The sequence below is a fragment of the Lagopus muta genome, chromosome 2 (genome assembly GCF_023343835.1).
Source record: "Lagopus muta isolate bLagMut1 chromosome 2, bLagMut1 primary, whole genome shotgun sequence".
NCBI lineage: Eukaryota > Metazoa > Chordata > Aves > Galliformes > Phasianidae > Lagopus > Lagopus muta.
Window position 1 is genome coordinate 860,263 of NC_064434.1, and position 26,781 is coordinate 887,043.

General features: G+C 45.2%; 1 protein-coding gene across 1 annotated transcript; it reads right to left on the reverse strand.

The window, feature by feature from the left end:
- Positions 1-3,822: 3,822 nt before the first annotated feature.
- OPN5 (opsin 5) lies at positions 3,823-18,479 on the reverse strand. Its single transcript, XM_048935379.1, has 7 exons — positions 18,397-18,479; positions 16,958-17,110; positions 13,056-13,175; positions 9,438-9,608; positions 7,514-7,848; positions 4,840-5,084; positions 3,823-3,961 (listed from the first exon to the last, which is right to left on the reverse strand). The coding sequence occupies exons 2-7, from the start codon at positions 17,094-17,096 to the stop codon at positions 3,898-3,900; spliced, it is 1,074 nt and encodes a 357-aa protein (XP_048791336.1). The 5' UTR covers positions 17,097-17,110; positions 18,397-18,479; the 3' UTR covers positions 3,823-3,897.
- Between the last annotated feature and the right edge of the window lie 8,302 nt (positions 18,480-26,781).

Sequence of the window (26,781 nt, forward strand, 5' to 3'; positions counted from 1 at the left end):
CTGACAAGACCTTCACGACTCCTTGTCGTATCTACTTCATACGGGTACCTATTTTCTAAATGTTTAATATTTCCATTAATGTAGGATGAAGCTTGATGCAACGTAAACATTATTTGTCATTTAAAATGCATGGTATACCTCATGCCACACCCACCATCTACAACTAAAACACAGTCTGTGCTACAATAATGTATTTTATTAGTATTTCACATATATCTCTGTCACTTTACACCAAGGGTAAGAGATCTACTCCCAGAATTCCCTTTAGATGCTACATTGAAAAATAAAAAGATTAAGGAGCTATTTTTGTGGCACAGGAAAGCTAATTAACCTTTACTATCTGTGAGCAAATTTCATCCAAATGTTGCTAACTGTTGTTAACTGTTTTGACTTTGAATGTTCCTCTTAGAATAGGTCACTAACAGAACGACTGTAATGACGAAACTACAGTCGGTGGCTGATAAAAGCTGATTACACATGGTTAATGAAGAATCCTGTAAGTTCAGAAATAATGAGAGCCTGAAACCCTGTAATCAAGCCTTATATTTCAAAAGATTTTGTTGTACGTCGTAACTGGGGAAGTGAAGGTCAGGCTTCAATTGCAAACCTGCCCTACACCTCTATCTACCAAATAAAGGGCAATATAAGTCATCCTGAAAAATGAAGCAAGAATAGAAATAGCAGAGGAAGGCCACTGTGGGACATGCAATGGCTCAAGGACACATGCAAAGATGGCAATGACAATAACGGCCTCTTCCCTTCATTGCAATGCTCTAAGCTCAGCAGCAGCTCTACAGAAATTCTAATTTCTCATTATTCTTTGGGGCTGGAGAACTCCAAAGCCTTGTGACACTTGCAAAGACACAGATGTGGAGGAAAACAACCAATCATTTATCTTGAGAGAGAAGGGAGAGAAAAGGGTGTTCTGGTGAACATTATTATCAACTTCCAACCTGAGGCAAGAGTCACGTGGGAACACTCTGAGTTCGGAAACGCATCTAAAATGATGTCACAGCAAATTCTCTGAGGAACAACTGAATTGTCTGGAAGTTCCATATCATCATCATATCATAGTATGGTTTGGGTTGGAAGGGATCCCAGTGATCATGAAGCTCCAACCCCCTTGTGCCATGCAGGGCCACCAACCTCCCCATTTCACAGCAGCCCAGGCTGCCCAGGGCCCCATCCAACCTGGCCTTGAACACCTCCAGGGATGGACGGGGCATCACAGCCTCTCTGGGCAGCTGTTCCAGCACCTCACCACTCTCATAGGAAAGAGCTTAATTTTCCTTATGGGAAGGGTTAGAATCATAAGCAGAAATGGATAATGTAGGATAACCCTGCACACTGCAGGTGGAATATTGTCCATAAAGACATTACATCAAAGAGAAAATTTCCACCAAACAATTCCATTCACTCTCATTGCACTGTCAGTTCATTAATGATAACCCCTTCATATGAAGATACTATCTAAATATCTAAACAAACAAAACAAAAACAAACCAAAACCAACCAACCAAACCAACCAACAAACAAACCAATCAATTGCTGTGCTGCTGTTTCTTCTCTCATTATTACCACAGGCATAGAAAGAAATCTTTCTGCAGCTCCATTCATCTCTATGGGCAAATTTCTGTGAAATATTCAAGCTCACAACCACAACTTCCATCTTTAGTGCTCTTCTTTCAACTTTTTTTACCATAAATATTTGCTTAATTCACCTCTTTCAAATGTCAGTACTGTTCAAGCAGCGTTGACCATTACTTCTATGTTATCAACAGTTTCCAAGCCCATGGAGGAAGGCTCAAAGACATTCTACAGCTATGACTGGTAATGACCAAATTAAAAGTCTTCATATCCACAGGGTTCACACAGTTTCATTGCCTGTAACCTTGAAATACAAAGTAGTGTGTTATTCTCACTGGGACAATCTTACTGTCCAGGTCAGCTCATTATCTAAATGGAGTTTTAACCCATGTCCATTATTTCCTTCAAGCCAGTGGCAGTGAATTCAGATAATACTTTGCTTCTTGGCAGCTCAGTCTGAATGTGCACATAGGATACATAATATTCATGGCAATTATTCTTCACGGCACTAATTTCATTGAAGATATAATATTAATGGATAAAATGATAAATATCACAGGGTTGAAATATTGAAGATGCAGTAAAGAAAACTTCTTTCAGAAAAGGAAGCAGTTCCTGTGTTGGGCTTTGTTGATGCTTTGGTTCAGGTCATGTCCTGGTGTTGGGGGTGGGGAGGAGCCAAGAGCTGCCAGCTGGGTTACATTACAACATCGCTCTGTAGTGAAAGATCCATAGAGATGAGAAGACTTGATTTCTTGGCAAAATTTGGCATAGAATATCACATAGGTATCACAGCAACTCCTCACCCTTCAGTGAGTTCTGCTAGCGCTTTCTCAAAGTCCTAAAATACTGTAGAAGAGGAAGCAATGCTTCTACCCGACTCAGGAAGCTCAGCAACATCCAACTTCTGCCACGTTGTCTGAATGCTGTCTGAGAGCAGAGCAAGTGTTTGTACTGCAGAATGGGAGTGCCAGCCAACATCAGGTTACTTTACATCTATGCCATAAATTGCAATTACATCACAGTTGTGAAATAACAGTATGATAAAAAGCACTATTAAATGTTAAAAACGTGTTCATGAATGCTTTCTCTCTTTAAAAACACAATTCAGAATAAGACGTTAAATCTTGTACATTTTTCACTGTACAGTCTGCAAAAATTTGTATGGGAGATTCTGATTTTCTGTTACTTATTTCATATCTCAGTTCCTCCCAGAAGAAACCACAGTCAAACATCAGAATCATTATTTACAGAGTTAATAACCTGCTTATACTGGACAGCTAATATCTGGTGAATAGGGATGCCTCATTTTTAAGGCAAATCCACAAATGAAGAAGAACAGAATGAGAAGAATTATGGCCCAGGTGCAGTGCAATTATGTGTCTGCCTCACCCTGCAGATCCTTTCAAAGCACATCGTTTGTTCAGTGCTGCCTTTGAGAATTACGTGCTCTCTTCGGGACTGCCTGAATCCTTCCTAGACTTCATCCTTGCAGAGTTTGTGCTTTAGAATCAGACCCAACTGCACATGAGAAAGATTTCTGTGTACGTGTGCCGTAACCTTTCTCAGCGTTGGCTTTGAGTCCAGATTCATACTTAGGATTGAGCAGGGATTTGCTGTACGACGTGTTGGAGCACATCCAGAGGTGCCACAGAAATGGCCTGAGGGATGGAGCAGCTCCCTGCGAGGGCAGCTAGGCTGTGCTGCTGGAGAGGAGAAGGAGCGGGGAGAGCTGAGAGCGGCCTGCGGTGCCTGCAGGGCTGTATGAGAGAAGGGCAGACTCTCATGGGGGTCCGCGTGCTGGGACGAGGGCGATGGGTTCGGAGCCAAGGAGGGCAGATTTCGGTGGATGTAAGGAAGGAGCCGCTGGCGGTGAGGCGGTGAGGCGCTGCACAGGGTGCCCAGAGGTGCTGCTGCCCCGTCCTGCACGCAGCCAAGGCCAGGGGACGGGGCTCTGAGCACTGAGGAGCTGCGGTGTGCTGTGCGCTGCAGGCCTGCGCTGATGGCCTCCGGGGTCCCTTCCTGCTCAAACCGTTCTGTGCTTCTATGAAACAAAAAACGTATTTCAAAGGCTCTGAATCCGGTTCTTTTATACAAATGAATCTCCTCTCTTTCTTCTTCTCTGAATAATTAAAACATTCACCTGGCTCTAATCACCCTGTTTTAGTTGGTATGGAAAGAACTACATTGTACATATGACTGAGGAGTAAAAAAAAAAACCTGTCATTGTTTTAATTTCTTCACAGGAAGACGAAATTTCAGCGGTACGATTGTTTGCCATTGGGTTTTCCCTCGCTGTGAAACAAGCCTTCACACTTCCATTTGTGTTTCACTCAGTGCTGCCGAATCCCTGTGTGAAGATATGGTGTACATCCTGCAGGAAAAGAAAGCACAGGCATGTTGCGTGACACAAGCTAGCCATTAACTTCCTAATTTGGGAAAGGCCATTTTTTAGAACGTTTCTTCACCACACAAGCCTGAGAAAGAGGGACTTTATTCAACCTCCTTCCTCCTTTGCAGTGATATTTAAGGCTGCTTCAGGTTTGTCTCCCTTTTGCCCAAAGCTGCAGAGGTTTCTTGGCTAACCTATGAATTTGGCACACAACATCTATAGACCCTGTATCTTCTGCAGATGAGATAAATCCGAGCCTATGGTCACAGAACCACCTGCTAAGGGATGCCACAGAAAATATCAAGTGCTCTTGTGGACAATACATTGAAAGGAAAGGAAACACAATGAATGACGCCATAGGTCTTCATGCCTCTCACACGTACGTACTCATATTTTCCTTTCTATGTATCTCCAGTCACTTAACTCTGGTAGAGCATCTGTGGCCTTAACTCCAGCCCCTGCCGTCAGACTGGTTTACAGCATTCTCTTGTTCTGACTTAGAAGGTAAGACAGAACTAGAGGTATTTTTCTTCCACAGACAGCCGGTGGTTCCATGACCTCTAATGATGGTCAGCACAGACTGCACCAAAGCTACAAAGCTGAAAATGGATCTGAGGCCTTTTTGGATTCTTTATTTGTTTGTTTGTTCGATGAGGGCTTTTCACAGTTTCCTTTACATAAAGTAAAGAAGAGGAATCAGAAGAGAAAGACCTTGCATAAGTCATGGTCAAAAAAAGAAAGGCCAGGGTCAAAAACAAAAGCAGAGATTTGAAGAGCCATGACTCTTGGAAGATCTTATGTTCAGTAATTTTTTGGAGCACTGTATTGAAACACATCTGACATCTCAAAGAAGAAATTACCTCGATCCCTTCAAAGAGCTCTTCTTCTGCAGTGTCTTCAGCCCACCTGACCGGCAGCATGCAAATTTGCAATCAATGACCTGGTAAATAATTGGGTTGTACATGGCAGCCGACTTGGCAAGCAGAGTTGGTACCACCGAGAACTGAATGGGAACGGAATCCGGCCGTCCAAAGGCTGACCACACAGAGACCACGGCGTAGGGGATCCAGGCAATGAGGAATCCGGCACAGATCAACATTGCCACCTTGTGAGAGGAAGAGGGAAAGGAGTTAATCTGGAAGAGCCGTCCTTGCTGACAGAACATTGCAAAGTTCAGCAAAATGCAAGGGAACATCTAATGGAAGGGGAAAGAAAAAGTACAACCTGCTCGAGATAAACTCGCAGCCTGAAAAAGGTGTAGCATCTTCTCTCTGCATTTCATTTCCCTGGATACGAAAGAGGATTTTAAACACTTAACTCTGCCTCCACGGAATAATCAGACGTTGGTGACAGTTTGAGGGAAATCACAAGTCACCCCAGTATTACTTTCCCACGCAGACTCTTGCTATCTTAATTGCAAATAAAAATAATTTTTAAAAAGAGAACAAAATAATCCTAGAATATCGTGGTTAGAAGGAGCCCACACGGATCCTTGAGTCCAGCTCCTGGTTGCACAGAGGACCACCTAAAATTCATAACCCTATGTCTAAATCACAGCACTCCCAGTCAGCTCAGGGCTACTTGCTTTCCTGTAGGCTGTGCTGATGTCCCTGAGAGAAAGAGTCAAAACCCAATGGGGTGGGGAACCCTCCATGAGGATGGGTGCTCGTAAGAGGAGGATGGAGAAGAGTTTTTCCAAACCAGGTTCATCTCCCTGTACCCATGAGGGGGTCTGTGGCCCATCTTCTGCTGGAAAAATGCCTGACATTTGGATTCCTTCCAATACCAGAAAGTGAGCATTAAGTCATTCAAGAAGACATGAGAGGTCAAGTCAGTGGGATTACCCATCTCAGCAGATAACAAAATAGTGTATTTACTTGCATCGACCGGAATTGAATCAATCAGAAATTTGAGAGTGAGAACACTGGTACAACATCCAGTTTTCTTTTTCTTTACACCTAACATGGATTTCATACTCCATGAGTCTCTGCAGATACTCTGAAAAGCAAATTCCTACAGATTTTTTAAGTTGCACTCCTGGAAAGTTGCATTCCAAGAAAGTGAGTTCCTTGTAACACTAGGAAATGTAACCATAGCATTATTTTGTATAAACATTAAACAAAACCTCTTTCAGCCATAACCTGGGATATATTGACTTTATCTGAGCCAGTTTGTCTCTACTGAGTCACAGCTTGATATACCTGGACTTCCTATTTATTTCCATGGAAACTACAGGGGATACAAAGAGCACAATAACATTATAGAGCACAATCTCAGCTACAAAATACAATTTTTCAACATAGTCACCACCATGAGCTGTGCATTTTCACAGTGATGACCAAGAGCCTGCATTCCTTGTTTGTAAAACTGCGCCAGAGGAGGTGACCCACAGTTTTACAGCCCCTGCTGCCATCCCACCGACATCCACCTCTGACATCATGGGTCAGCATCATAAAATGGAAGCATTACTTCCAGATCAGCCCTCATCACATCAAATGCCATCACGCAATGCTACATCCTGAAGAATGTATGCCATTCTAGAGCTGGCACTGGCTGAGTGTTCCTCCATACCCAGCCTGAGAGTACAACAGGCACATTCATTTGATTAAGACAAGGAGGAGGACTGCAATGAAAATGCCATCAGAAAACACAATTTTTTTTGTATATTACAAAAGCTTTTGTGGAGCCTTTTGTTCTACATCTCAGTAGAAATACTATTGGCAGGGAAGCTTCATATATTATGCTCTTTTGTTGCCCATCACTAACAAAACAGTGCTCGTCAGCCAAGGATCTCAAACACTGCCTCTCTTGGAAACCACACAGCGGGGTTAGGTGCGTTGTGATGGAGATTCATACTCCATATTTATGTATAAACCAACTATACTGTAGCTCCAAGACAACATGCCCCGCTGTACATCCAAGGTAGGAGGGAAAGTTGCTACAATTACCATACATAGAAGTTTTACAAGGCTCCTGCAACATGGGGAAAAGTCAAACCCCATACACTGAATCAGAAGTTCCCCCATTCTTCAGAGCAAAGATGCTGAATAACTGAAAAACTGCACTGCACCCAGGTGACCATTTTTAAACACAAATCACAAATGCAGCTTTGCCAGCTGCACTGACAGCACTGCAGTCACTGGTAGTTCAGGTGTGTTCTGATACGATGCATACTATAGAAATCTCATTTTAACCTCTTAAAACGCAATGAAATGAATGCTGGATCAGCCAAGTAAAGGAAGCTGCCCGTCTGCTTCTTGGCCTGGATTGCAGATGATGGTGAATTTTTACAACTAAGAAGTCTTGGTTTTGTTTGGCACAAGCTTTTGTATTGAAACTGCACAATAGCCAGTATCATTGTGGAAATTATGACTCCATTCTTGCTTTTTCCCATCTTGACAGTAATAGGTGAGAGAGCTAGATCATGACTTTCAGATCATGCCATCACTCAGCACAGGACAGCACACTGCTGACATTCTTCAAGCCCATTTTTATGATCCAGTAAGGTAAATGAGGTTAATTCTCCCCACTTACCTTGGTCAGCTTCATTTCAAGTATGTGGCTGTTCTGGATCCTGGTGTCGTAGTGAGCAACCTCTTTGGTGGATGACTTGACTTTTAAAATGATTTTAACATAGGAGAACACAATCACTGCAGTTGGAAACAGGAGGCAAAAGAAAAGAATGCTGAGAACGAAAGCCTGCCCAGCCACTGAAGCCTGTGCCAGCCACCAGTCCAGGGTGCACGAGGTCCCAAAGGGCTCAGGAGCGTAGCTTCCCACACCAGCAAAAGGCACCGTAGCCCAGAACGTCGCATAGGCCCAGATAAGTGCCAGGCAGATAAAGGCATGGTGTCTCTTAAGCCAGGTACCTGGAAGAAAATTTGAGGGTTACAATCACTGTTCCGCACGTATTTGGCACAATTAAACATGTCATCCTACGTGTAAAGCAAGAGCTTCCTTGGCTGTTTGTCAGCAACCTCATAGGGTTCATTTCAGCTCCTCCTACAGTGGACACCCAAGCTAACCACCCCAGTCCCCTCCGTACCTCATGGAGAGATGCTTGACTGTAGGGATGACATGCTAGGTCTCTGCTTTGAGCTATCGTGATTTACAGCCTACAGGAGTCTGTACAAAAGCAATCCAAACAGCTAGCTCAGCAACGATCATGGGAATTCCCCTTATTTTGTTGGGGAGTTAGATCCTCCCGATGCAAGAAAAACATCTTTTCCAAACTGTGACTGTGTTCTTTAACTGAAAAGAGTTAAGCATGTAATACTTCATGTTTGAGAGATGTACAATGCTGATGGATATGTCAATAGCAGCTTTCATTGCTAAATTCATTTCCTCCTTTCAAGACCTATCTCCAGACCAGAGAGATATCACATTTATTATGAGCTGTTTCACATCCAAATCTTTTAGCTCTTTTGAATAACCTACCAAATATCTTACAGGAATGTAGGCGTCTAATGAGGAATACTTTTGTGTATCAGGTCACAAGACCTTTCAATATGTGCAAAACTTGAATCTGTTAACATCAGTGGTGCTTGGTAGCCACAAAGTGATTTATCAGTAAGTGATTACTAAAACTTCTGACTTAAGCAGAGAGCAGAGGGACAAAAGCACTACAGATTTAGCATGGATTACTTGGGTCATGCAAACACATCACTTTTATACATGCATTCCTCTCTATATTTAACAGCAGCATTTTGGAGAGCTTAAGTGTGATTTCAGGCTAGAAACCTCAGATGATAATGACAGGAGAAAAAGCTTAAGATGCTTAATTTATCCAATGAGAGGTTAAGAGCACAGCTTCAGTGGTTGCAAAGGGCTTCTGCCATCCAGCAAATGAAGTGTAACAAGACCCAACAGCCTACTCATGTTAGAACTGGCCATTTCTTCTACCATCAGTATGATCTGCTTAGACATACTTGACATCTCAAACAGAAGGCTACCTACCTTCATGGCAACACTCCAGTCCATCAGAAATTTTGGTTCTGATTCAGAGACATTTGAGAAAATTTGTAGAATCATGGAATATTCTGTTGGACAACACTGAGTCCAACTCCAGGCTCCACAGAGGACAATCTAAGAGTTAAATCATGTATTAAGGTACAAGACCATGATCGGTTCCCTGAGGACCCTTTTCCAGTGCCTGACCACCCTCTCAGTGAAGAAAGTTCTCCTAATTTTAAGTAGGATGTTGGCAGAGATAACCAAAGCAGTTGTTTCTGGTCATGTAAATCCTTAACTCCCTCATCTGTATTTCTCTGTTTGATTTGTTGGTTTGGGTTTTGTGCTGTGGTTTGTTCTTTTTCTCCTTTTATTTCAGGAAATAATTTCTAATTGTTTTGTTTCCTTGCCCTGGTTGTTCACAACCCTAATGACCAATGTCTTCTTGGGCAGGAGGGGGAGAGGAGGCAGAATGAGAACATCCCTTAATACATTTTCTCTTCCTTACCATAAGCCAAGTGACAGATTTTTAGGTATCTATCCAGACTGACAGCTGTCATGGTAATAAGGCTCCCACAGCCAAAGAAGAAGCCAGCCCATCCATACCAGCGGCAGCCCATCCATCCAAAGATCCAGCGGTGAGAAAAGAAGGAAATGATACTGAAGGGTTTTCCTACAACTTCCAACAGAGAGAAGACTGTCAGCTGACTGATAAAATCCATCCCTGATAAAAACATCCTTTTTCAGAAAAGCAAACCCTCCCCTTTGCAGAAAGCAAACACCAACAGAAATGCTCAGCAGTGTGGATGTGATTGATCCACAGGACGAAGCCAAAGGCAGCCATAGCTAAATCTCACAGCATCTGCACGTGGTAGGATTATTCAAACTGTCATATGTGCTGGAAATAGATGCTTCCCTGCAGACTGCAGGAACGAGAAGTCAATTCACACTCTAGTGCTAAGCACATACAAATTTATCCCTCTAGAAAATCTTCTGAGTATGGTTTATCATAGAATCATAGAATAATAGAATTGGGTTGGATTGCAAGGGATCTCAAGGATCATGAAGCTCCAACCCCCCGCCACAGGCCAGGTCACCAACCTCCATATCTAATGCTAGATACAGGTTTAGGTCCGCTTCAAACACAAACGTGTGAATCTGCATGTGGAACAGGCACAGATCTACTTAAACTACATCCTTATAATTAACTGAGCATCTTCAAACACAGGAGAAACAAATTTGCCTTCAAAGAGGTCTTCTGCAAGCATACCAAGGCCTAGTATTAGAATCTACACTGTAGTAAAGAGTTAGGTAAGAAAGACGTGGTGCTAGGGCAGAGCATGGATCTGAGCAGCAGAACGGCCTCAGTGCCTGCCCATACTGCCACATGTGCTGTGAGATTCTCAGCAAGTCATCTGCATGCAGATACACAAAAGTTTCAAGCATCTCCAACCAGCAGGTAAACCCCTAGGTGTTCTGGAGAGCCTTGTGGCTCTCTAGCTTCGTTCTCCATTTATAGAAGTGGATGGTTTGCTATGAAAGAAGTCAGGTTAGGTCACACTTTGTTTCATTCTTGCCTTAAAACAGACTGACTTTACATTCTTTGTAAATATCAGGAGAATGGGAAATCTTGGAAATAGTGATTTTCTAGTTGGAAATTTCCACCTTCTGATTTTACTTTATTTTTTCTCAAACTGGAGAAAAAAACTCATACAATATAATCAGCTTTAACAGAACAGAAAACTCAAACATTTACAATCCAGGAACACCAGCATGCTTTACAACCCTGCACTTTTGCTTACCCGAAATGCTCAAAAGTCTGAACCATTCGACAGCAACATTCAAACAACTTTAAATATTTAACTCCATGTATATTCCTGCACAGGACTTACCTGAGTGCCTGCGTGGGTTTACAGCATCACCAAACACCCTGGGCTGCTGCCCTGGCTGTGATGCCACAGTGGCTTAGGTAATGAAGGTGTAAAGCAGGCAAGCATGGTCCAGCAGACTCTAATTCCCCCGACATAACTTATTCATAGAAATAAATTAATAGAATCTCACAGAAGTGAAAAGCCTTCAAAATGAGGTGTATTCTTAAACAGCGCACTCTGGGCACCTTTTCTTGCAGCTGAAGCCTGTCAGGAAAGCTCTAGCTGAGCTGAAAGCTGTGCTTAGGCCATAAAAACACATTTTTCTTCAAGCAGAAGAAATACTTTAATTTTTCAAGCAAAAGCAGACCCTAGTGATCAAGGTTTCAAGAAAAACATGAAATACTGCAAAAGCTAGGATATACCCCGACAGCAAGCAACTTTCTGCACGTAAGCCATTGTCAGCTCTGAAGGGCATCACGTGTACTTGTACACAATGATGTTCTGTCGGTGCACAACGAGCCTGGTGCAGCCCTGAACAAGGAGCTGTTGCCACCCAGTGGCAATCTGCAGGAAGCTGGGCCATTGCAGACCCACTTCTTCAGCAAAGTGCTCCGGTGAGCCAAGGAAATATAATGGCTTTGGAAAATGTCCCACCTCACATTTTTGAACCCATCACATTTTTGAATCAATGTCTTTCTTTACCAAAAGAAAAGGAAAAGAGAAAAAGCACGTGTAGCTCTGCCAATCACCCTTGTTTTCCATAACAACGCTTCAGCAGATGGAGAAGTTGAGATCCCTGTAGAAATGTGGTGACAAAGATCAGTCGTGTGCTGGGGATATGCCTAAGGAGAGAAGCAAGGAGCCCTCATGCTACGACTCTTGCTTTCTAGCATTCCCAGATGGGCTGCAATTTGTGTGCTTGGGATACACCCTTCAGTGGCTTGGAAATACCTTTACATTCCAAATGTACAGCTACAGAAAATTTCCATTTCAGTGGAGCAACTCACACTATTCAGATCTGTATTACTCCTTCCCTAGGGTGCTGCAGGATGGAAATAGCGTCTCCAGGGTGGTTACGCTAAAGCAAATATTGGGATTCATCTGTGTGGTAGCAGAATAAATATATTTATACCAACAGCTTTCTTCAGCAGAAGGGATGTGCCTCTTTCAGATAACCATGCTTACTGACCAGTGAAAAGCAACAGAACTTCTGGAAGCAGTGAGGGTCAGCGGTTTGTTGGATGTGTGCAGTGGGAACAGCAAGAGGCTGCATCTTCGAGGGGCTGGGAGCCATCCTTTTATGTTGTTCTGCAATATTTCAGGCATTTGGAAAATGACAAAACCATTCAGGAGGGATGAGGGTAGGAAAAGAGTGCGGACCTGGGCGCAGCAGTCCTAGCATATGCAACACGCAGGGAACAGGGAGCATGGGAGTACTCTGTCATTTATATTGCACTGGGGACACTGCATGGTCATAGCTGGGTCACATCAAGCCTTTATACTTATTAGGTTGTCTGCCATCCAAAAAAGCCTTTTCTAAAGGACATCCAGCTCACTCCATCTCATTTTCCTATCGCTCTGAGCAGCTTAATGAGACTCACATGAAGAATCAAAAAGTGAGCTGCAAAGACTCTTGACTCCCCAGTACTGTGTAAGCCTTTACAAAGCTTCCAGTCTCATTCCAGAGCATCTGGGTTGCTCAGCCCTGACTGCTGGGTTAAAATAGAAATCCCTCAAGTTGGCTGATGCTGCTTTTACTCTACGGACTGACACAAACATAGAAGAGGAAAGTCATCAGCAAGAAAAGTATTACCTCTGATAGGCCAATGGCTGCTGACAGGTTCCAATTCGTTCCCTTCACTCCCACCCCTACTAAGATTTGATTCCCTCCTGTGGCACCCTGCAGCAAGTAAAGGCAATTTTCTTCCATAGCAGTGCAAACCCATTTTCTGCTTACTGTGCTGGGGAACACATGGGAGCTATCTCTGAAGGCTGCATGGTTCTGAGGGGAACACAAGCTTTATCTGAGAATTGTTAAATCCAACCCTATTTTCTCCTCTGGAGTTTTCACCTCCTTTCATCAAGTTGTGCAGGAAAGCTGTTTTCTGTCCTTCCCTCTGTCATGCAAATAACAGAGCAGAAGTGTCAGTAGTAGATTAATATGGGGCTCCCCAGCACTTCTGGAGGACTGTCTCTTCTGCTGCCAGAAAGAATAGTGGGAGAGTACAAATGAATCAATGAAGACATGAAATTACCTGAAATGCCCAGATCACACACTGCTAAATTAACAGTCATTATCTCAGCGGGTCTTAACTTCTTTTTTCTCTTTGAGGACATAAAGATAACATACCCATTTCCCAGAGTTGAAAGAATCCCTAAAATTCAAAAAGAAAAGAAAAGCAATGAAATTGGAGTTCTCCTTAAAAACAGTGATATCCCATCCTAGTGAAATTTCTGGTGCTTGTTCTTTGTTCCCAAGGTGAGACATTTCGCTCTGAAACACGACATTCATCCACATTTTGTACCTCATGGAATGGAGATATCTGCTGCAGATGCAGAATCACAGACTCATAGAATCACAGAATGCCCCAGGTTGGAAGGGACCTCAAGGATCATGAAGCTCCAACCCCCCTGTGCCATGCAGGGCCACCAACCTCCCCATCTCACAGCAGCCCAGGCTGCCCAGGGTCCCATCCAACCTGGCCTTGAACACCTCCAGGGATGGACGGGGCATCACAGCCTCTCTGGGCAGCTGTTCCAGCACCTCACCACTCTCACAGCACACAACTTCCCCCTGACATCCAACCTCCATCTGCCCTCCCTCCACTCCAAACCATTTCCCCTTGTCCTGCTGCCATCTCCCCTTTCCAAGAGCTGACTCCCCTCCTGTCTGCAGGCTCCCTTTAGGTACTGCAGGCTGCACTGAGGTCACCCCGCAGCTTCTCTTCTCCATGCTGAACAAGCCCAGCTCCCTCAGCCTGTCTTTGTAGTGGAGGTGCTGCAGCCCTTCCATATCTCCCTCCCACAATGAGCACCATCCTCTCCTCAGCACCAGAGCTCTGCCTTCATCACTCATTCCTGCATGGGCATCAGCTGAGCGCACAGAACAGAAATTCCACCATTCCTTGGTTGTCATGAACCTGGTTTGTAACACTGCACACCAATGAAGCTCAGCTGTCTAATCACCAGCACACCAGCTCAGACCAGCTACCTAGTTTTATTCTAGTGTAGTCAGATTTTGAGATTTTCATTTCAAAATGAATGCAAATTGTTTATATTCATATCACAGACTAATTTTTACAATAAAAATTGATTTATATCACATTAACAAAGGAAAAATATGCAGAAAAAAAAAATAACAAGACCATTCTAAATCACTGTCCTGAATCTTTTCCAACAGAATGGAGGTCCACAGAGAATTTTTCCTCAGACAAAATTGGACTCCTACAGCCATTCACCCTGTTCACTACTTTGTTCTCTGTGTCCCAGCAAAGCCAGAGGGGACTCTGAGCTGCTACTCCTTCTCTGGAGATGTTCAAGACCTGCCTGGATGCCGACCTGTGCGACCTGGTGTAGGGAACTGCTTTGGCAGGGGGTTGGACTCGATGATCTCTGGAGGTCCCTTCCAACCCCTACAATTCTGTGATTCTGTGATTCTGTGATTCTGTGAAAGCTTCATGGAGAGGGAAATTCAGGATTGTTTCTGTCTGCACAAAGTATAAGAGCCACCTGGGAACAACAGAGATGTGTCTCCTTCTAGCTTCTGCTATTTCTGTGACAACGTTCTCTGCTTTTCTCAACCTCTGGAAAAACCATATCCACTGCTGTATCATATACAGTGTGTGGAAAACATGAGACCTAATGCCACAGCTGAAGTGCCTGAGGTCACGGCTGCCCAAAGCCAGGCACTGATTGCCTGTAGTTGTTACCATGGCTGCTCATCCATAGCTGCTTAGGAGGAAGTTTTTGCCCCAGAGGGTGGTGAGGCACTGGCACAGGTTGCCCAAGGAGGCTGTGGATGCCCCATCCCTGCAGGCATTCAAGGCCAGGCTGGATGTGGCTCTGGGCAGCCTGGGCTGCTGGTTGGCGACCTGCACACAGCAGGGGTTGGGACTGGAGGAGCGTTGTGGGCCTCTGCAACCCAGGCCGTGCTGGGATTCTATGATTCAATTGGCTGATACCTGTGCAAACCTAAGGAGGATGCAAATGTAGCATTTGGATGCATACATGATAAAGAAAGGTATTTGCTCAAATGAAAACTGCTATTAGTGTTTGTAAGGACCATAAGGATAAAGTAAAATGAAGTTTTTGCAAGTAAAATGAAAACAACAACAGCAACAAATCATGAACAAAAGTTTAATCTATAGCAAAAAGTGGGATATGATGTGTGAAGTAGAGCTACACATGGATCCAACAGAGAAGCTGTTTGTTAGCTGTTGTTTATTAATTACAAGTTCAGTCTCGCGGTTGTGATTTGTTTTTTTCACAGGAAACATGATTTCTGTTCTTCACCTTTATTCAGTTCTCTCTGTGCTTTGAACCACGCTTCACACCTGGCAGGGTTACTTCTTTGGAACTGGACAAATCTACACCACATCCAGCCCCTACAAACAGGCACCGCAGTGTGCTTTGGAAGGATTCATTTCAGCTCCCCAGACATATTTCCTGGGATTAAAAGCCAGTTTGCTTCACCAAGCAAAAAAAGCCCCAAGGGGGGCTGTTTTAGACAGCTCAGTGAAAACAGCTGTTTGTACAGCAGCCATAAAGTAATAATATATATTGTATATTTATGGAAGGATATAAAAACTTAGCATGAATACAAATTTCTACATGAATACTGAACACAGCACAATGTCACTGAGGGGAGATAGAGCCTCACCCATCAGCTCTATTGCTCTGAATCTCTTCTTCAATACAGGCCTAAGTAGAAGGCCAGTAGGAAACAAGAGTTATTCCAGCATTCATAGGATGTCAGCATTGGAAGGAAACAGATCCCTTGGGTCAGTTGGAGGAAAGGCAGTAAGAGAGGCGAGTGTGCAAGATAGCAAAGGAGAGCCAAGAAGGAGGACTGGGAGGTCTTTATGCTTTGTGCAAAACCAGTAGAGCAAGAGAATGAACCTGAGAGAAAACAGTGTGAAGGAATGCCCTCTACACCCCTGGGGCCAGCTGGCTGAGCCCCAGAGCATCATTGGTGCAGCATCATTACATCACCTGGGCTCAGCATCACTGGGAAAATAGGGGTTGAGCTGTGAGAAAACAAATCAACTGAAGCTGTAGCAAAAGGAAACCAAAACTGCAGAAAGAACTGTAAGTGCTGAGACAGCAGTTAGAAGCTTGGGTATTTGCAAACAAAAACATTGGCACAAAAAGATACAATGCTGCCCCACAAATAGCACAACAGATGGTAAATGGGCAAGAACAGGGACCTGCCTGATCCTGAAGTGGAGAGCAGCACTTCCCAAACAACCAGCTGCCTGACGCAGCAATGTTTAACCTTGACATCAGTTGAAACTCTCATCTCTGTGCACCAGCCAATAAATAATTGCATTTATTCTGCTTGCAAAGTCCCTTTGAAAATGGTGAAAGACTCCAAAACAGAAAGGAGGAGAGGGTCATAAGCAGAAAGCGATCTTCCATGTGATATGAAACAGAGGAGAGCTGCTGCCAGGAGATGAGCAGGACCTGAGAGAACACATCTGAGGGTGTTCTTTGATGTGTAGGCACATGAGGGACTTTGAAACCAGGCAATAAAATCACAAGTTTTGAGAGCAGAAGCCTTCTCTGGTCAGAAACAACAGAACTGCAGCTTCTGCCCTCACTGTGAGTGCCTTCAAGGATGCAGTGGGATAGAATCTCAGAATGGCCTGGGTTGCAAAGGCCCACAGCACTCCTCCAGTCCCAACCCCTGCTGTGTGCAGGTCGCCAACCAGCAGCCCAGGCTGCCCAGAGCCACATCCAGCCTGGCCTTGAATGCCTGCAGGGATGGGGCATCCACAGCCTCCTTGGGCAACCTGTGCCAGTGCCTCACCACCCTCGGGGGGAAAAACTTCCTCCTCACATCCAACCTAAACCTCCCCTGTCTCACTTTAAAACCATTCCCCTTGTCCCATCACTATCACTATAGCTGTATCTCAAAGATGAAATAAAAACTCATTACCAATTACTGTCAAATAAAAGCCAGCTATGATGTCAGCTTCTCTAGACAGCTTTGATGCGAAGGGGTCTTCGTGCTGCACGTAGTGTGGGAGGAATTCTTCCTGGGAGGAGGAGTTGTGGTCCGATGCCATCCCACTCATGTCCAGCTCAGTGTCTGAGAAAACAAACAAACAAACAAACCCAGCAGAGTACACAACAGCACCCATCTGCCACCAGAAATGGGGAAGATATTTTTCTTCATATGTAAGACGTATCCTCCCATCCTCATCCCTGTTCTCCCAGCTCCCAGGGCATTCCAGGATCCATTTCAAAATTGCATACAGCATCCGGCCACAGTTTGTTCCATGTTTACCCACAGCTGTCATGATTCATACTGCACACATCGCAGTAACCCATCTGAGCAGTAGCTGGGAAGCAGTGTGCTGCAGCACTCAACCCAGGCCTCCAGAGGCACCAAGCAGGGCAATCGTTGATGTCTGAATAGATTTGTTGTTCCGTGTGCTTAATGCATACTGGACTTGTCTTTATCTCTGCACACTATTCTCACAATCCCAGGAAACTAGGAATTATCAGTTAGACAGTCCCAGCAATTTCTTCATGTCCTGAGGGGCACTGTGTCTACAGATTGCAGCTGTGTAAATTTCACTGTTAAGTGAAGAGACGTATCCATAATTCTCCTTAGAGTTATATGGATGGTGGGATCTAGAGCAAACAACTTCACGTGGTTTTGGTTATAACCATTCATAGTTATTATGATTATGAAGAAGAAGCAAGAGTACTGAGTAACAGACTCACCTCAGCTTGTTCTGTTTCCTATTCAATCTGTGGGAAAATGTGCTATTGAGGTGAAATGTGCTAAGATCAATACGGCGAATCCTGGTATAGGAAAACTAGAACCTGGCAGACATCCCCACAGGTTGCCACTCCAGTTCAGCTGTTATGTTGTAAGTCTGAGACTCTACCATAAGATGAAAACATATTACATAATTCAAGGCTGTGGATGCCCCATCCCTGCAGGCATTCAAGGCCAGGCTGGATGTGGCTCTGGGCAGCCTGGGCTGCTGGTTGGCGACCTGCACACAGCAGGGGTTGGGACTGGAGGAGCGCTGTGGGCCTTTGCAACCCAGGCCATGCTGGGATTCTGTGATTCTACGAAATTCTTCTGCAGGAAATTCTAAACTTGCAGGAAGCCTAAGTTAGGAGAGCCAGCCCTCAGCTACTGCTAAAGGAGGACAGAGAAGATGGAGTGGGTCATCATCTATAGCTGCCCTCTTCTTCATTCTGAGCAAAGCAAAATCCCATCTAGCAACAAGGCATCTAATTTCAAGTATCTGAAATGAGCATTGGATATCTATTTTTACACAACTGGATCAAGACCTGTCTATGCACATTAGGATAAGACTCACCCTCATGAGGAACTGGAAGTTAGGACATCTTTACCTTTTTCAGATACTCATGAGAGAAACACCAGGTTTGGATAAGATGAATCCCATCCTTGGTGTTCAGCTTACAGGAGCTTAAGGTTCAGAAGATCAGTGACATCTTTAATACTAAAAAAAAATTGAGAAGTACTGATATGATGACCATTTAAGACAAGGGGAGTATTTAACTTTACATCTTGTTTTTTTCTAGAGGGGACATATAATACTGCTTTTCCTGAAAAAGACCTATCCAACCCTTATAGCAGATACATACACTATCCCCTTACCTTCTGTAACAGAGCTCAGAACACTCAGACACACAGTATCCCCCTAGAAATAAACAAATAGGTAGATAGATAGATGGATAGATAGATAGATAGATAGATAGATAGATAGATAGATAGATAGATGGATAGATGGATAGATGGATAGATGGATGGATGGATGGAGAGATAGATGGAGAGATAGATGGATGGATGGAGAGATAGATGGAGAGATAGATGGATAGAATGGAGAATAATCTCTAACTTCATAGAATCACAGAATCACAGAACGGCCAGGGTTGGAAAGGACCTCAAGGATCACGAAGCTCCAACCCCCCTGTGCCATGCAGGGCCACCAACCTCCCCATTTCATAGCAGCCCAGGCTGCCCAGGGCCCCATCCAACCTGGCCTTGAACACCTCCAGGGATGGACGGGGCATCACAGCCTCTCTGGGCAGCTGTTCCAGCACCTCACCACTCTCACAGCACACAACTTCCCCCTGACATCCAACCTCCATCTGCCCTCCCTCAACTCCAAACCATTTCCCCTTGTCCTGCTGCCATCTCCCCTTTCCAAGAGCTGACTCCCCTCCTGTCTGCAGGCTCCCTTTAGGTACTGCAGGCTGCACTGAGGTCACCCCGCAGCTTCTCTTCTCCAGGCTGAACTTCAAAAGAGACATACAAACTTTTCTCATTACTTTAAATGATATCTGGTAAATGCAGAATACAGGAGGTTTCAAACACACAATCAAACTGAGCTTCATTTGACTTACACGAAAAGCATTCCAGTGAGATGTGGTTTAAATACCAGATTACAGCTTTAAATAGTTCCATGTCCTGATTAGGGTGGAAATAGTTGTGTCCCCACAATGAAGTTCTGTTCAAGATTCAAATCTCACCTTTAGAACATAAGAAGGCAGAAAGAGGATGTAATGAATAAGGCAGTGTAATCCCTCCTCTTATCATTCCAAGTCAAGGGAAACCACAATCCCCATCAGCATTCTTCTCCAATGGAGGTTTGGGTAAAAGAACAGGAAGGAGGGTCAGGGATGGCTTTTAAACTATCAGGTGAAGGGCAGCAAACGGAGATGTGTATTTCCCGAGATGTACCAAGTTTGAACCCCTCACGCTATTGTTTTGTCCTATCTTATGTGTGTGCTTCTCAAGATACCACAGTATTACAATGCCATATCGAGGTCAAAAAGGCCCCTAAAAATCCCACTTTGGTGGAATGTGTGATCCGTACATGCACTGGTCTCCATTGCTTACAAGTTCCTGTGAGCCCCTCAAACACATCAGGAAGCTACAGATGGGTGAGCTGCCAAAACCAGCTTCAAACTATGCCTTCTCCCACCTGGCTAAGCTAAGAGCTGGGCAGAGGCACACAAAACCTGAATACCCCAATATAAATTAGTAAGAAAACAGTTACTAAGTTGTTGTCAAAAATGGATGCATTTGGTTTATGGAGACAAGCAAAGCAGATGAGAAAAGCATTTGTGTAACTGCAGAAGAATAAGGGAAATAAGCACCAACCATTTTCCGAAAGTCATCTGAAAAGAGAAAAGCATGGCGTAGCTGAGAGGCAAAAGCCACTTGGGATGAGAAGGAGCAGAAAGCAACACCTGCCATAGCATCAAAGAAATGGAGCATCACAGAAATGGCACTGCATGCTGCCAAAAAGGCATCTGTGAAAGTGACTGCAGCAGCAAAGCTTTACTGCGACTGCTGGACAAGGGAGCACCAGGGATGGATTATCTTCAGAGTCATGGACCACACATGGAATCACTGCAATCATTCATGAAAGCAAATGAGTTTACAAAGACGTAAATTGTAGAGTGAAACAAAAATACCCATGGATCCCAGTGCATCTGCAAAGAGAGAATTAGCAGAGCTCATTTTAAAAGAGTTATCACAGCTGAAGTGATAACATTATCAATTGTGTTAATTAAGAAAATAACTTCCTGCCCTCTCACGATGTGTAATAGGTCTTAAAAACAATAAAAGAATGAATGATTTTATGGGAATGAGTAAAAGACAAAAGCTAGAAGTACGCATTAGTACCAGAGGGCACTGTTATCTTTCAAGGGGAAAAGGGGAATGATCTTTCTCTTTTCTTTGCCCAGTGATAATTATTTCTCAGATACTCCATGTCAAAGTTAGTTAGCTCTCAATGGCAGTTCATATTGTCAAATGTATCTCTATTTGGAACCTCTCCTGCATTTTGCAGAGCCCACTCTGCCATACAGCCCATGGCAGGTGTGGGCCAAGGTCCCCATGGGCACTGCCTTGTTCCCCCAACCTCCCCAGCTGCTGCGCTGTCACCTTGAGTCCAACACACCAGGTGACAAACAGGGCTGCTCTCTTTAGCCTGATGGCATCTTCAAAACTTGTTTCTGAATTTCTGTTTAGGCTGTGGATGCCCCATCCCTGCAGGCATTCAAGGCCAGGCTGGATGTGGCTCTGGGCAGCCTGGGCTGCTGGTTGGCGACCTGCACACAGCAGGGGTTCGGACTGGAGGAGCGCTGTGGGCCTTTGCAACCCAGGCCATTCTATCATTCTATGATCCTACGTGACCCTCCTTGGCCAGCACTCTGCCTGGGTGCTGCATTTCAGGAGGTACACAACAGTGAGCAGAAAACTTAAAACAACCCCACAGCACCACCTTCCTTTCTTTCCTTTTCTCCTTCCCCCTAATGCAGCCAGAGAGACTTCTATAAGGAAGACAATTCAATCTCAGTGGAGGACTCAAGTCTGAAAACTCACACTATGGACTATGGAGGGATCAGTCTTCCCTCTAGCAGATACCTTGTTTAACCCCCATTATCCTGGAGTAGATGCTCTCACTCCTGTTGAAGGGGACTCATCACTTCCAAAATGATTCCCTAGGTATTGACATTCAAATAGATGTTTCCCACCTTTCAGTTGAGCACCATGCTGCATCACACCAGAACTTTCCTTCGATAGCAAAGAATCACAAAGCTTTTGGAACATCACCTTTTTGACTGTATACAGGGGAAATAGTTTACGATACCTATCACAGATCTGCCCAACCAACATCACAGTGCAGCGCAGGAAGGGCAGGGGTGGGAGAAAAGCACTCAGTTCTACGTGGCTCCCACTCAGGCTAAAGAGCTCTGCTGTAGGGGGGAACCTCAGCCCTGGATTAAAGACCCAGAAAGGGCTTCTGGCTGCTTATAGCCTAGAAGTATCCAGTAAGAATTACTACTGAGTTTTGAAATTATCCCATTTTTATAAAGTCGAGGCCATAGTAAATTCACAAGTGATATTGACAGCATCAATATTTACATTAGTAAGCAACCCTGCAGCAGTGGATCTGTAATGCTTGCAGCTGCTGTTGAAGTCCTGCTGCTGAGGACCTTCATTTTTCCAAGTCTGTGCACTTTTTCAGCACTGGCATTTAAAAATAAAAGGAATAACAGAAACCTATCTTGGTTTTTTTTGGTATTTGTTGAATCCTCGAATAGACTGAATCCTCCACTGATTGAAAAACAAGCTCTCAGAAGTTGTTCCATAATTCAACTGCTCCATCAAACACGGCAGGCATATTTGGGCAAACACTGGAAAACAAACAGTTCCCAAGGCTGGTTCCTTCTTATTCCCTTGTAAGACCAGAGGACTACTTTGCAGCAGGTCTCCAATGACCGAGGTGTGGGAGCAGACAGCCACAGAGCACTGCCTGCCCATGCACACATCCATCACCCATCCTTCCAGCACATCTCATGCTGAAGGGCTGCAGTGCCTGTGAAAATAGATTTAAAGCCACAACAAAGGACACCAATTTGCTGCATCTTATGAGAAATGGACTCATGGTTGTTCTTGTGTTGCGGGCAATTCATATTTAATTAATACAAATGATTCCACTTTTAAATAATACATTCCTTAAAATGCAACTGTTCCACTATAGCCAACATCAGGGCATGCAAAATCCAGACACAGACTCTATATAAGGGCAATAGCAACTCTGAGACCTTTTCAGACAAGAGACAGAAGAGGGTTAGAGGGGAGAAGGAGAAAGATTTTGGGTAGCTGTACCTGTATGGTTGAATCAATGCCATGCTGCCAGCTCTGTCCCAGTTTCACTCCCTTCTCTCTTCTCAGTCCAATTGGGGCACTTCACAATGCCCTTTGTGGCTTGGCCACACTGTTCTGGGCCAAGAAAAACAGGACAATCATCTCCATGTATTGTAGGAGAGGAGCAGACCACGAGACAGTGCCTATTTCTTGATTTCTGCCTCAATAGAACCATACAATCACCAAGGTTGGAAAAGACCTCCAAGATCATCCAGTCTAATCATCAGTATTTCCTACCAAACCCTCAGTACCACACCTAGATGGCTCTGGAACACCTCCAGGCATGATGACCCACTTCTTCCCTGGGCAGCCCGTTCCAGCACCTGAGACCACTCTTTGGGAGAAAGTTTTTCGGAAAAATGTCTGAATTTATCTAAATTTCGAAGTTTATTTGAGGGTCTGTTTTGCTCCATCATAAGATCACAGAATCACAGAATGGCCCAGGTTGGAAGGGGCCTCAAGGATCACGAAGCTCCAACCCCCTGTGCCATGCAGGGCCACAAACCTCCCCATTTCACAGCAGCCCAGGCTGCCCAGGGCCCCATCCAACCTGGCCTTGAACACCTCCAGGGATGGACGGGGCATCACAGCCTCTCTGGGCAGCTGTTCCAGCTCCTCACCACTCCCTGTGTAGCTCAACAAGAGCAGGAAAACAAGCTGGAGAGGACCTCAGAGAAACAGGCACTCCTTACTGAGTGCTGTCACAGAAGGTCACCCAACCAGTTCTTCAAAGCTTTAATAATGGCAATCTCAATGCCTCCTTTGGAAGATATTTCCTGAGGTCAGTTACAGTTGTCACAGGGAGAATCACCTCTCAACCCCCATCATTAGATTGGATTTCTCTCATATTCCTATTTTCCTTCTGCAGATGATTAACATAAGGGACTAATTCCACTATCTTAGGAGAACAATTAATGCATATTCAGTAATTACTGCTGAATTCAGCCCTGATAAAATACTTGTTATTGCAGACTGAGGTGTGAGTGGAACTGTGCACATGGAAGGACAGCACAGGAGCCCCAGACAGGTAACACACATCACAGAGATATGCACTTCATGTGACAGTCAGCGAGAATTGGGCATCAGCAGCCCTCCTTGTGAGGAAAATCCTTCATGCTCAGAAGCCAGAGTACGAAGAGGAAGAGGGGTTGTCCCCATGGCACCTCCTTGGAGCCCTCTGGCACAGTGGAACTGAACTGCTGTGCAACATGAGTACTGCTGCCCACAGGTGTCAGAGCTGTGCTCTGCTGGGTCAGTCCTGCAGGACAGTCCTGGAGCCCCAGAGGCACACAGAACTCTGGCAGTCTGTGCCTGCAGCCCACTCCTTTATCTCACAGAAGGGATTGGGGCATCCCTTTAAGCCTAATGAGAAGGGAACGGAGCAGGTATTTCACAGGATGCAGAGAGGCTGCAGAAGATTCATTGAATGTGAGCATTTCTGTGGCACTGAGAGCACTGTGGCCATGAAGATGGTTTCACACTCCTGCTTTTCTGGTGCAAAAAGCACAGATGTTAGCAGCAGCACCAACAAAGTGGTCTCACAAAGTCCCGGATCAGAGGGACAGAACACATCACACAGCAGGGACACGTGCTGCCACCCAGCACGGCACTGTACAATGAGCAGCAAGGGACAGCACGGCCCACAAGCTGAGCTAATGCAGAACCTAAAGGCACCCAACACACTGCCCTGCACTTGTGCATGCAGCTCCTGGGATGCTTTCAGTACAGGTTTGCTATGGCAGAGAAAATTGCTCTCCTCAGTTCCTACATCACTGCCCGTTTGTCCATCTGTGTGTCCTGGTGACACACAAGCCCTGTCCTGGGCAAGGACAAGTGTTTCTGGCTGAGAAGCACACAAAAAGACATCTGTTCTGATCTCATATTAAATACAAAGGCTGTACCATTATCATAGAATCATAGAATCACAGAATCACAGCATGGCCTGGGTTGCAAAGGCCCACAGCGCTCATCCAGTTCCAACCCCTTGCTGTGTGCAGGTCGCCAACCAGCAGCCCAGGCTGCCCAGAGCCACATCCAGCCTGGCCTTGAATGCCTGCAGGGATGGGGCATCCACAGCCTCCTTGGGCAACCTGTGCCAGTGCCTCACCACCCTCGGGGGGAAAAACTTCCTCCTCATATCCAACCCAAACCTCCCCTGTCTCACTTTAAAACCATTCCCCTTGTCCCATCACCATCCACCCTCACAAACAGCCGTTCCCCTCCTGTTTATCCTCTCCCTTCAAGCGCTGGAAGGCCACCATGAGGTCACCCCACAGCCTTCTCCAGGCTAAACAAGTCCATTCTTTACTTTGAAGCCAACTGATAATCAATAGCACAACAGTATCAATCAGACAACCTGCATCAAAACAAACTGACCAGTAGTTTATTCTCCTGGCATTGCCCAGGGGCACAAACAATCCATTTTCTTTCAAATTCAGTTTGTAATAAAGGCAATGTCAGACCTGCACACACCTCCACAAACGCTGCAAATAAATACACAGATAAATTTAAAACATCAGTCCCCAAATGCAGATTTTTCTCCCAGCACTGTGTGCAGCACCAGGTGCATTACACCACAGCGCTGCCTCAATGAATGCACAGCACGCAGCAGCCCCAGCAGCACGAGTGGAGGAGAGAAAGAAAGAAGAGAAACTCTGCAAAACTTCCAGAAGCATCAAAAATTTAAGAATTGTTTTCCTGTCTCTTTTGGAAGATCATCCTAACGACTTTATTCTTGTGGTGATTTATTCCACAGGAAAGGGGAGAAAGATAGAACGGCAATCAGACCATTAATGAAGCTGCTTTATAGCAGCTGGCCCGGGGATAGCAGGACGTGGATTGAGGAAACGGCGCAGGCACCCACCTGTGTGCACTTTTGCACCTACACTCTTTGCACACGCACACTCTCACACCTTCCTCACAAGAACAGGAGCCGCAGGACCGGACGTACCTCACGCACCAGCTCCGCGCAGAGCATCGCCCCGAGCTCCACAGCTTAAGTCAAACCCAAACCATCCCCAGCAGCGTAAATCCGAGCGCTCCGAGTTCTGCAGTGAGGGTAGAGCGGCTCTGAGCCCCGTGCAGAGCCGACCCTCCGTCCCGCCGTCTCAGCTGAGGATGCCGCGCTCCCCCTCCCGCTCCCAGCTCCTCCACCTCCCGTCGGCCCGCCCCGCTCCGGAGCTCCCAGCCCCGCCTCCATCGAGCCCCGCACCGCACCCTGTCCCGCAGCATCCCAGGGGCTGGGAGGCCGAAGGGAGATAGCCGTGAATAGGAGACTGAAGCGGTACTTTAATGACGTAGATCAACGCAGGCTAAAACACTTCTCTTTTGCTTAAAAAAAAAAAAAAAAAAAATCATTATGAATTTAATCTGTGTCATTCTGTACTTGCTGAGAAATTGAAGAACTGCACTTGCTGAGAAATTAAAGTACCCCACAGGTAAAGGAGATAAAAGCAACACAACAGCAAAGGATAAGAGGAAGTGATTCCAGAAATAAGGAGGGTCTTCTGAGCTGGGGCAGAACCAGCACAGAACCACAGAACCATGAAGGTTGGAAGAAATCTCTGAGATCTCTGAGATCTGGGTTGGGTTTGGAAATCATCGTAGAATCAGATGATTCATTCTGTGTTTCAGTGACGATCTCCAAACCCAACCTCACCCCACCCCCACTGCATACCTCCCTCAGTGCCACATCTCCACAGTCCTGGGACCCCTGCAGGGATGGGAACCCACCACTCCTGGGTATTGCTCCCTGATGGTTACACAGTACAGAAGAGCAGCATGTTCTCTCTTTTCCAGGGGCTGGGAAGCGTACGCCTCGGGGATGCCATGCTGTAACTCAGTCAGCAGCCACAGGCTGGATGCAGTCAGCTCACCAGTTAGTCCACAGCCTCACCAGCCCTGCCTGGCACGCAGCAGGTTCAGAGCCCCCAGCCCATGAGCACAGAGCATAGGAGGAGGGATTGTGAAACTCCACAGTGACCATGTGGCAGACCCAAAATGCTCACATGGCAAGTGGCATGGGGACCATTCAGTGAGGAATGAGAAGG

Bases quoted from the DNA above. Each gene is read 5' to 3' on its own strand.
- OPN5 (XM_048935379.1), bottom strand. From the start codon at position 17,096: ATGAGTGGGATGGCATCGGACCACAACTCCTCCTCCCAGGAAGAATTC. The intron at 13,176-16,957 runs GTAATGAGTTTT...TTTGAATTTTAG, and splicing joins CTTTTATTTGACAGTAATTG to GGATTCTTTCAACTCTGGGA. The intron at 3,962-4,839 runs GTAATTTCTTCT...CTTTTCCTGCAG, and splicing joins AGCTCTTTGAAGGGATCGAG to GATGTACACCATATCTTCAC.